The sequence below is a fragment of the Macrobrachium rosenbergii genome, chromosome 12 (assembly GCF_040412425.1).
Source record: "Macrobrachium rosenbergii isolate ZJJX-2024 chromosome 12, ASM4041242v1, whole genome shotgun sequence".
Lineage (NCBI taxonomy): Eukaryota > Metazoa > Arthropoda > Malacostraca > Decapoda > Palaemonidae > Macrobrachium > Macrobrachium rosenbergii.
This window is the reverse complement of record NC_089752.1, coordinates 44,090,182-44,101,679: the sequence shown is the minus strand read 5'-3', so window position 1 is coordinate 44,101,679 and position 11,498 is coordinate 44,090,182. Positions and strand designations below refer to the sequence as shown.

The window sequence follows — 11,498 nt, the reverse complement described above, 5'->3', positions numbered from 1 at the left end:
CAGCAACAACTTTTATCAAAATTTTCGGATAAAGCTGAAAGTTGGCAAGTGTATATTTTATAACCCTACCTAATTTTTGCAAGTATTATTTAGAGCCTAAGTTCGATAGTTTTGATATTTATAGAGTAAAATGAAGTCACCGATGCCGGGACCGAGAAAATCACAGACAAGGATTCTAAAACAATTCGTGACGTAAACATATGACGTCATAAATTAGTTTTCCATCCACCAGGTTGGCGGTGAATGGATATGCTTAAATGCTTAAAGAATTTAGGCTTCGACAAATTCGATAATGGCCAGCAGGATATGGAATTGTCCCCGTGGTTGCAAGACTGCATTTGTGCTACATACTCTTACCACTTTGTATTGAAGCGAGAAGACCTGAGGCAAGATTTACTCTAGTGTGAATAGGTAATTATTTCTATGGTGGGTAATGGTTACTTGGCCGCCCCAAAAGTGCGGGCAGGAGCTGTTAGACAACACGTCATTTTGAGGAAGAGTTTGAAATTGGACATTATCCATGAGAGCGTGGGACCAGTCATTATTGATCTCAGCGACGATGAAAACGTGGATGATGACCTCCTCCTCGAGATGACGACGACGAAGACATTTTGTAAATTAATTATGTATAGTGTTAGATGTTTTATTTGTACCTCTAAAACATATCTATTAAAACACAGTGATTATAACAATATGTTCCTCATTCAAACTGATTTCAATATATTTTCCTTTTCCATGCATATCAATATAAATCGTGTTACATTTGATTGATATTGAAGCAGGTAAATAATAGCTTGAGCTTGCCCTCAAAATCTTGACTCCTACCAGTACCTTTTATTTGCAGCGAGTATACAAGCTGTTTAGGGTGTTATATGATATAAATAAAAACCAAGAAAAATAACAATGGGTTACATTAACTGAAATAAAACAATGGCGTTGACTTTACAACTCTAACTATTGAGGGAAATGAGGCATCATTGCTTTTCATTTAAATTCTACTTCTAGTGACCGCTCCTGACATGCTGCAAACAGAAGGCTATATAGTGTCAAAACCTGAGATAAACAAAATGGATTGTCTTTTTGTATTCCTGCCCTGAATAGATGTAGATCTAACAAATGAGCTATAGACTGGTTCATTGTGTGGATGAACTACTTTGCACTGAATTATTTGTACAGTAAAACAATTTGGTATCAAGAAAATGGAAGAAATCCAAGCTAACAACTTAGTCCTAACAACTGCTTGGAAGTTGCAAATGAAACCCTCCACAAAATAATAATAATAATAATAATAATAATAATAATAATAATAATAATAATAATAATAATAATAATAAAATTATTGAGAATGATAATGCTATCAAGGGGACGATGACAAATCCTGGGGGCCATCATTGATATCGCTGAAGCCTTGTATGGGTATTAAAAAGGCCAAGAGAGACAAATTTACCCAATTGGGATGTCGTTGCCTCCTGCCTGGAGTAACTAATGTAAGGCGATGACATATCTTCTGAGGTACATGCTCATTGCGGCAATTCACCTGCTGATGCAATAAGGAAGTAGACAAAGCTCCACCTACATGGGATATTTGGGAAAGTGAGCAAACCTTCCCTTTCTCTTGGTCTTGGGTGCTAATATCAATTAGTGAATATGCCATCGCCAAATGGGCAGAGCCACAGTGAAGAGACGTTTTCCCATATGTAAACTTCTCTTCACTGTGGTGGAGCTTTATGACGTCATAAAAATTAACGTCATTATTGTGTTCAAAACCCTTACCTGCGATTTTGATGGCTCTGGCATAGGAAACCCACTTTACTCTGGTAAACCAGAAACTATTGAACTTAGGTAGTAAATAACACTTGCAATAATTAGGTAGGGTTATAAAATATACACTTGCCAACTTTCACCTTTATCCGATGCTTTGATAAAGTGTTGCGAAAACCGTTTTCATCGGTTCTGAATCTTAGTAGGCTACAACATCTACCTGACGTTTCATAATAAATTTCGGCAAAAATTTTTAAATTTTGAGCACATTATGTACATAGGACGCAGGGGGATTTTTTAGGCCATTTTTTATTAAAAGTGCGTCTTATACGCCGGAAAAAATGGTACTTAACTTTACCCCGCCAACCCAGTACTAAACTCGGCGAAAGTGTATCTGTATCGAAAAAAAAAAACTTTCCCTACACACATTTTTCACACGACAGCATCGTTTCTCTGCTTCCTTATCATAACCAGCGTGATTCCATTTCCCCGACCCCATTACTAAACACTGCGAAATGCATTTAACCCGCCAGCCCAGTACTAAACACGGCGAAAGTGTATCTGTACCCCAAAAACAAATTTTTTGCACGGCAGCATCGTTTCGCTGTTTCCTTATCATAACCAGCAGGATTCCATTTCCCTGAACCCACTACTAAACACTGAGAAATGCATTTAACCCGCCAGCCCAGTATTAAACACCGCGAAAGCATATCTGTACCCCAAAAGTTACATTTTGCCCAGACACATTTTTCCCAAGCATTTATGGTTTCTTTGCTTTACTGTCAATCAGCGCAAAGGTTTTTAAAAAACAGCATTCCTGTTACCATCACGTAAGTTTCCCCTTCCCCCCCAAGTTCCTCACGCAAACCCTTCCCCCAACACCAAATGGTTGGCGCGCGCAGCACAATATTACCGCTTGCCAGAGCATACGAGCTTGCCAGATTATTTTAAAAAATGCAGATAAGGCGCACAGCGCTGTTCCGCCACCCCAAAACTGAAAGCAGAATTACACTTTTAGGCCCCCCCCACAAATTCATCCTTCCTACCCTGTTCCGGTGCAGTTCACCGGCACAGTTCACTCACTCTTCAACCCAGCACGATGGCGGACGTCACCCCCGGAACCTCCCGCTCCTCTGAGCCTGTAACCAAGGGCAATTTGCCACTTAGCTGTGTCAATTGCTACCTTAGTTATAAGGATTTCTCTTTGCATTACTCAGGGCATTATGAGCACCTTATACAATTCTCCCAAGACCACAACCTTTTGAGGAAACAAGCCTTTTGCCCTCACTGTGGCAAGGAGTGTAGGCTTGACCTGCAGAAGAAGGCATTCAGGTTACTTAGTTACACCCTACCTGTTGATTTTTACATCTAACTGCAATGCAGTTTTCAAAACTAAAGTAGGCTAAAATATTCCTTAAAGAGCTATACCATTGGTTGTGTACGTTCATTATATTTTCATTTTTTGAGGGTTGTAACGAGCAATTTGCTTTTTTTCCCTTACTTTCAGGTGCAACAGGTCGTATGCCCCACGCCAGAAGCAGAAGAGGAGGCGCAATTACTACCTCTCATTGTTTAAGGGCACCTGGTTTTCTGGGTCCCTCATGGATGTTGAGACTGTCCTCTTCTTCACTTACATTTATGTTAGTGACTTCTTTAACTATAGGGTTGTGAGGACAGAACTAGGTTTAAGTGACGTAGCTATTAATGACTGGTCCAGCTACTGCAGGGAAGTAAGTTTTTTTGGTTGTTTATTTTTTTCAGTGGATGGTTTTGTGATCAACCTTTATTCACTTCCCTAACCAAATTTTTGGTTTCAGGTCACAGTACACTGGTGTATCCGGCAGAAGCAGCAAATAGGTGGCCCCGGTACAACTGTTGAGATTGACGAAGCAAAGTTTGGCAAGCGCAAGTACAATGTAGGCAGGGTCATTGAAGGCCAGTGGGTTTTTGGTGGTGTCTGCAGGCAGACCAGACAGTTTTTTGTGGTGCCAGTTGACAACAGAAGTAGCGCGACTTTGCTTGCCGTCATCAAGGACTACATTGTACCGGGGACAACTATTGTATCTGATTGCTGGAGAGCTTATGACTGCCTGAAGGACGAAGGCTGCGTACACTTAACCGTCAATCACTCCATGAACTTTGTGGACCCAGTAACTGGTGCGCATACAAATACTATTGAGAGGAAGTGGAGGGAACTTTGTGAGACGACGCCTAGGTATGGCCGTAGGAGGTACAACTTCGTCGGGTACTTGGCAGTGACCTATTTTAAAATCCACTTTGATGACCCAAAGACGAGGCTCCACGCGTTCGTAAAGGCGGCGGCTGAATTGTACCCCCCACCCCTTTAAGGTAAGGTCCCTAAACTATCCTTCTTTATTATTAGGTAGTTAGGTCACCTGTGTTTTGGTGTTATTAGGTTTTAGTGCTTTTCATGTAGGAGCGTTATTATTTTTTGGGTAACTGTCATTTACCGCCATGTTTCTACATAACAGTCCTACGTCACTTTACCAATTTGTACCTTTTGTGCAGTACCCCACCTTCACCCCCCTGCTGAACATATGGCTCCCTAGTGGTTACGTAAGCCAAGATGGCCGATTTGTTTACCGTTTACGTTTCTTCGCCCCGATCATAAGCAAAAGTTAGTGTGCAGCTGAGGTAGCCTGTGGCAGTTGACGTTTTTCAGTGTTGCTTTGCTTGCTCTGCATGAGTTTAGGGTAACATTTTGCCCGTCGGCTGCAGCTGAACTGTAATTTACCCATGCCAGGCTGTGCGCCAGTGCAGGCACAGCCTAGGAACAGATAACAGGCTCGGCAGAGGGGGCGAATACCCATTGGCAAACCCCACCAGCCTTCCTTGGACCTCTAGTATGTCTCCTCCACGGTGCGGGGCGAGACAGGGACCTTCGATCTAGGAGCGCTGGTGGGATGAGTATCCACCTCCTCATCACCTTTAACACTGTCACTTTGCACTGCACCACTGACACTGGGAACACTGGAAGCCCTTTCCACAAAGGCTTTAAATGACACACCCAGCTCCATCACTGCGTTGGCTAAAAATTCAAATTTCTGGTGAAACCTAGATTCAAGGCTGGCAATGGTGTCGAGTTTGGAAGCACAGGAACCTGGTAAAGGAGTATGAGGCAAAGAAGTAGGAGGGCTAAGGATTGGAGATAAAGCAGGGATTTGAGGAGAAGAAATAGCACTATCTTCATCACGGAAGGAGATGGAACAGGAGCTACACTAGCCTTATTCTTGGCTCTAAGGGCCGCCTTCCTCTTTCTATCCCTATCCAATTTCGCCGAGTGCAATTTCAAAGCTTTCCACTTTTGCTCATCCCAATCCTGACATTCTGAACAAGTAAGATCTATATTACAAACCTGCCCTTTCACACATTTAGTGTGAGAATCAAAAAAGAGATGTAACTAACCTAGTCCCACAACCTTTAGTACAGTACCAAACACTAGAAGAACTAGAGTCAGAGACACTGGCTAATTAGAATAAAGTTTGCGACAGCTAACAAAATTACTAAATGAATAAGAACATCTTGGTAGCACCCAAAAAGCAAAATTCAAATACTTCACCGAAAGACTGGACAAAAATCCAAAAACTGATGATGAGACTGCACAAAACACCAATGTCAGTTGGGAGCCGGCAGAAAATGAACTGGAGCTCTTTGCCAAGTTGTACCAATTGATCCCGAAAGTGGGACCTTGTCAACTACACAAATGATAGTAGCGCCACCTCGAAATCTGAATTCTCAGACTGCCATGTAGAAAGCTAGTAGCAATGTAATTACTTGGTAAGTCAGTTATACGAGGTAAGTCAAAAAGTTCAGGAAAAATTGTTGAATGATGTATTTACACAGGAATCAAGCAAATACTTGGTAAACAATTATCTGTGATGTAGTGATCCATAGACTTGTTACCTCAGTCATCCTCTTTGCTACCGTGGGTGTTAACATCTGCTTCAGAAAGTAACTTCTTGAACCCATGGAAAATAAAAATTTTGAGATGAGAGCTAACATCAAGTTCCTGACCAAGCTTGATTGAAACCATGAAAAATTATTGACTTCTGCAACAAGTTTATGGAGATTCTTCTCCATCTAAATCAGTTGTTTATGATTGGATAAAGCGATTTAAGGATGGTCGGGAGGACTCAAGACAACCCAAGAGGAAGACCATCGACTGCAAAAATGAAAAATTGTGGCTTTGGTGCAGAATCTAGTGGATGAAGATCGTCGGATTACTATTGATATGATAGCTAATGAAACTGGGATCTCCCATGGTTCCGCATTTTCAATTTTAAATGAAAATCTTGGTTTGAGTAAACTTTCAACACGTTGGGTCCCAAAAGCGTTCTTGCCCGAAGACCAACTGCATCAAAAAATGAACTTTCTCTTGCAGTTTTTAACGAAGATTGAATCAAATGAATCAAGAGTTTTTGACAGTTGTTACTGGAGATGAAACTTGGATCCATCCATATGACCCAGAAAGTAAATTCAATCAAAGCAATGGTTACCAAGAGGTTCCAGCTGCCAGTGAAGTTCAAAGTGGCGAGATCACCCAGAAGGTTATGGCAACAGTGTTTTGGGACTCCAAAGGAGTGATTTTAGTTGATTTCCTTGAAGGACAGAAAAACAATCACAGGAACTACTATACAAAGGTGTTTTACAAAAACTGAAGACTGCATTGGCTAAAAAGCGTGAGAAGAAGTTGCACCATAAAGATTTTGTTCCATCATGATAACGGCTCAGCATTCATCAAGGGTTGCAGAGAAAGTCCCTCTCACAGTGGGTCAGAGCTCTTCACATCCTCATATAGCCCTGATCTTGCTCCTTCAGATTTTCCTGTTCCCAAAACTCAAGGAACACTTAAGAGGAGTCAGTTTGAATCTTTGGATGCTGCTAAACATGCAGTTTCAACATGGTTTTAATAGAAAGGCCCCAGAATTTCTACAAAGAAGGGTTGCAGAGAGTGGAAACAGCGCCTTGAAAAGTGTATAGAAGTTAGATGGTAGATAGGTAGAAAAATGATGGCTGAATTTCTTTAAATAAAAGAGTATATTGAATTTTTCTGGAACTTTTTGACTTACCCTCGTATAAAACATTTTCATATAAGTAACTTACTATGTAATTACACAGCTGAATCCCACAATGACAGGAGGTGGGAAACATGGACACTCTTTCCACCCCAAACATTGAGTAATGAATTTGAAATAGAAAAGTTTGCTAGCATCGGAATAATGCTTGTCATTTCCTTACTGATAAAGAGAGCTACTGCAGGAGAAAACTACCTCTAGTTGGTGCTCATCTTAACCTGTAGTGGCGTGGCGGTTGAGCCGTGGGTCTCCTCTACTTAAGCGGGAGCTTTGCAGCGAAGGATAGACCTGATTGCAGGCAAAGCATACACAAGTGCCCTTGCCCTGGGCACACTACCAATATAAAAAAGAACCAGACAATGCTTTCACTACACTGAAACACCACAGCCCATCCGCAGGATTGGTGGGTCCTCAGGTACACTGTATCCCCTGGCTCCCAAAAATTTCACACCCTACTTCAAGGCAAGGAGATAGTACGAGAGAAAGAGATCCCTAGCTTCCTCCCCCAAATACCATGACAATACTGAAAATGGTCCCAGGTATTGCAATTATAAAACACTGTTTCAACTTCTTTCAAATAGTAGGCCACGAGGATCAGTTCGCACTTCCAGTAGGCCGACTGCCAGAATAGGCGAGAGGCTTATGTGCCTGAAAGTTAATAAGGTAGAGACTGCCCTGACATCATGAGCTTTCACTTTAAAAGTAGGCAAAATGTCCTTAGAATCTGAGTGCGCGCCTCAGAAATTAAGTCTTTGACAAAGAAGGACAATGCGTTCTTAGTCAGAGGGTGTGACGGGTTCTTGACAGAGCACCAGAGGTTACTGGATAGTCCTCTGACCTTCTCGGTGGTAACTTAAAACCCTACCAGTACAAAGGACTCTCTCTTCTTCAGCGCCAGGGTATCCTTTAAGGTCTTGATGGAGAGAACAGGGAGCCAGGGCTTAGAGGGTCCTCATTCAACAGCTAAAAATCAAGGGTAAAGCAAACTGTGTCTCCTTGAAAAATCTATCCTTTATCAATGGTTTGAAACTCGCTAATGTACTTGATAGCAAGGTCAAGAGGAAGAGAGTCTTTCAAGTAAGGTTTCTCCAAGAAGAGGAACTAAGGGGTTTAAAAGAGGGACCTGTCAGCCACTTCAACACTACGTCCGTTAAGATCTGGGATTGACACAAGATTCAGGACCTGTGTTTAAACACTGAGCTAAACACAGCTCGATACCCCTTAATGGTGGAGGACGAGAGATTCCTAGATCTCCTCGGATAAAGAAGGAAATCCTCAATTTGGGTCACAGACATCTCAGAAGAAGGGACGTTGAGTCTGAGACACCAGCTTCGGAAAATTGCCCCATAGCCTGGAAGATCGGTTGTTAGGAAATCGATGCCTGCGTCTTGGAGATAACCTCTGCAGCATGTCTTGAAAACCAGCCCCACATTCTGGCTTCCCGGGACTGTAATCTGAAGCCTGTCAGGGCAAAGCAGAGCAACCTTCTGAGTATCTCTCAAAGAGAGGTTGTCTGAGTGGAGCTGTTTTGGGGAAGGAGTCTCCGGAAGTCCACCCACAACCATGAGGTATTGGAACCATTCTTTCTACAGGCCAGAGGGGGCTATGAGAGTCATCGTAATGTTGCGATGAGCCCAAGACATGTCAGCACTTCCCTGACCATGTTGAAGGGCAGAAGAAGCTGTGGATCAAATGAGACCAATCTAGCAGGATTGTGTCTGTTGACCATGTTAGAGGGTCCAGGACTGGAGAACAAAACAAGAGGAAGGTGATGGTTCCTTGAGGTGGCAAACAGGTCCAATGTCGGCCTGCCCCATAGTTTCGCAGATTCCGATAGACCAGGGGGTCCAAGGTCCACTCAGTGGGAAGGACCTGCTTCAACAGCTCCGTTTGTCTGCCAGAATATTTAATTCGCCCTGAATAAATTGAGGACTAGACTTACTCGATTTTGATCTGTCCACAGTAGAAGGTCTCTCACTGTCTTGCAGAGAGAAAATAAGTGAGTGTCACCTCACTTTCTTATGCAGTGGGAGCTGTGGTATTGTGTGAATGGATTACCACAGTCTTGTTGTAAACTGATCGAGAAGCACTGAGACCTAAGTGGTGCTTTCAGCTCTCTGACAATGAAGTGAAAGGTTCTGTTCTTCCGGCGACCACATTCCAACCTTCTTAGTTGCAAGAGGACTCCTCAACCTAGAATGGAGGAATCTGAATAGAAGTCTAGTTCCAGGCTTAGAGGATGAAAGGCTTCCTTCTGAAAGTCTATGTCTGGACCGCCTCCACTGCCGGTCGGTCTGACTTGAATCCCGGGTTTATGGGAATGGGTAGGTAGGTGTCGGCAGTGTTTCCCTGTCCCAATTGGCCTTGAGGTAGAATTGCCAAACTCTCATATGAAGTTTGCCTAACTTGACAAACGTCTTGATGGAAGACCAGAGTCTGATAAGCTCTGTCACTGATGGGCAAAACAAGACAAACGGGCTAGAAACTTGTGGACTGTCTGAAGGAAGCTGGTGATTCTCTTGGCAGACAGAAAATCCCAAAAAGTCTGAGGAACTCTTGCAACAAGGCCAACTGGGACTTTTGAATGTACTGTAGATGATAATTCCCAGTCCCTGAGAGAAAATGTTGGTCCTTTGTGCAATTTCTCGAGAGGATCAAGATACAAGTCGTACCCAGATTTAGACTGACATTTATGCCTATCAAATGAAGTCATTTGTTAGAGGAGTGAGGACCCAAGCAGGCACTTTAGGTGCCGTAGAGAGGCTGAAGCAAAGAGCTCGAAACTGGAAGATTTAGCTGTTTCCAGGCATTTGGGAGCTGGCACCAGTCGCTCGGGTGGTGCCGGGCACCTGATCGGCGCTGGGCTCTCCAAGAGGAAACAGCCGTTTAGATGCTGACGTGGGGCACCTGAGAGTGTGTCCTGGAAGCAAATCTTAGATACTTCTAGGTCAGATGGATGGGGAAGTGGAAGTATGTATCCACATCAAGGTTATCATCCGTCAACCTGGTGAATGGATGAAAGGACCAAACTGATTTGTCTCCATCCTGAACTTTGTCCTCCGGACGAAGAGACTGGGGGTGCTTCTGTTGAGGACTGGTCTCCAAACTCCGATGATTTGGGGACTACAAACAGACAGAAGTAGAAGCCTTTCGAGATGATGTCCTCAATTTCTTCTGTGGTTCTCTTTTGAAGGAGAGAGGAGACCTTATCCAAAAGAGCCAAATCTTTTCTGAGCCTCTTGAATAGGCTGTCAAAACGATGGGAGAAGGGACTAAAAGGATGCTCTCCATGAACAGAATGGAGTAGCCTTCCCTTGGAACCTTGCCAGTCTATTGTTCTGTCCCTCTGATACTCCACTTTCCCAAAACTCAAAGAAGACTGGCTTCCACTTGTGCACGGAGACTTCTTCCTCATTTCTGGAGCAGAGGCCAGGCTTCTCTTGAAAGAACTGGCGAGCTTGAACATTGGAGCGGGTCCTAGACTGGACTTGGGCTTACTCCCACGAAAGGGCTGTAGCTTGAGAGGAGGGACCGTCTTAGGAACAAACGCGGACGAATCCTTGGGGCATTTGGAAGAATGCGCCAGAAGTTGACTTCTATTGGAGGTCCAATTTCTGGGCCTGTGACTCCTTCAGTGGAAAGGGAGCACCATAAATCTCTTTTCTTAAAAACCCCCAAAGAGAAAAGAACTGCAAGTCCAAAGAGCCATCCTGATGGTCTTGTCCATATGAAAAACTCCTAGCCAGTCCGGCGAAGTCTCCCAAATAAATCATTGCCATCTTTAATCTTCTTGTCGCGCTCTCGCATCAGTCCCAGAAACTGAAAGCTTCAAGCAACTCCAAGAGGTCTTTGACAAAGAGGTCAAGATCTGCCGACGAAAAACAATTTTCACCGACGAAAACACTGAGTGTTGGAAAGAAAGAGCTTCCCCAGTGGCGTAGGAAAAAAAAATCTTACGGATTAAGCATGAGGGAGGAAAGAAGAAGGAAGCTTTGCCTTTTTCCCTCTTAGCAGACAACCAAACACAATCTCATATTGCCTTCTAGAGGACAAGGAAAGCACCACTGTGGGGACCCTAGGTCTGTCATCTGGATGGCTCCTCATCAGGAAGGTTGGGGTAGGTGAGACCGGGGCTAGCTAGAGCCACAAAAGGGTGGAGAGCTTGCCTGCAAATACTGGAGGAGAGCTGCATAGGCTAGGAGACCCATGGTCGGAAACGGGTGCTTGGAACTCCGAGCAGGGGATTGATACAGAAGAGTTGGTGCCGGGCACTTGGAGGTGCCCAATGGCTCAGTAGGCAACCCCACCACCAATGGCAGCATGTGGTGAGGATCACTGCCCCTAGCATCCTCCTCCCTTTTTCTTACCCTTGCCTCCTCTCCCACATTCGTAAGGGGGCTGAAAGGGGTGCGGTTGCGCGTCCCTTCTGGCTGGGGCAGAAGAAGGCTGGGTATTCCTATGAAGACCCTTCGAAGTTTGGGACTTCTCAGAACCCATGGAGGAAGTGCCAGCGCTGACCGAAGGTTAGGTTCATGTGAGACCGGAGGTCTTTTGCCATTGCCTGGTAAACAAGGCGGTCATTGTTATTAGCCCTCCATTTGTCCATCGTGGCATCCACTTGCTCTCTAGAGAAGAGAGAAG

General features: G+C 43.9%; 1 protein-coding gene across 1 annotated transcript; it reads left to right on the top strand.

Moving 5' to 3' along the window:
• Positions 1–2,860: 2,860 nt before the first annotated feature.
• On the top strand, positions 2,861–4,315 carry LOC136844002 (uncharacterized). The gene is made up of 4 exons (XM_067113015.1): positions 2,861–3,093; positions 3,269–3,491; positions 3,579–4,090; positions 4,291–4,315. Exons 1-4 carry the CDS (start codon positions 2,861–2,863, stop codon positions 4,313–4,315), a joined length of 993 nt encoding a protein of 330 aa, XP_066969116.1.
• Positions 4,316–11,498: the final 7,183 nt, after the last annotated feature.

Bases quoted from the DNA above. Each gene is read 5' to 3' on its own strand.
- LOC136844002 (XM_067113015.1), top strand. From the start codon at position 2,861: ATGGCGGACGTCACCCCCGGAACCTCCCGCTCCTCTGAGCCTGTAACC. The intron at 3,094-3,268 runs GTTACTTAGTTA...CCTTACTTTCAG, and splicing joins CTGCAGAAGAAGGCATTCAG to GTGCAACAGGTCGTATGCCC. The intron at 4,091-4,290 runs GTACCCCCCACC...CCTTTTGTGCAG, and splicing joins GTAAAGGCGGCGGCTGAATT to TACCCCACCTTCACCCCCCT.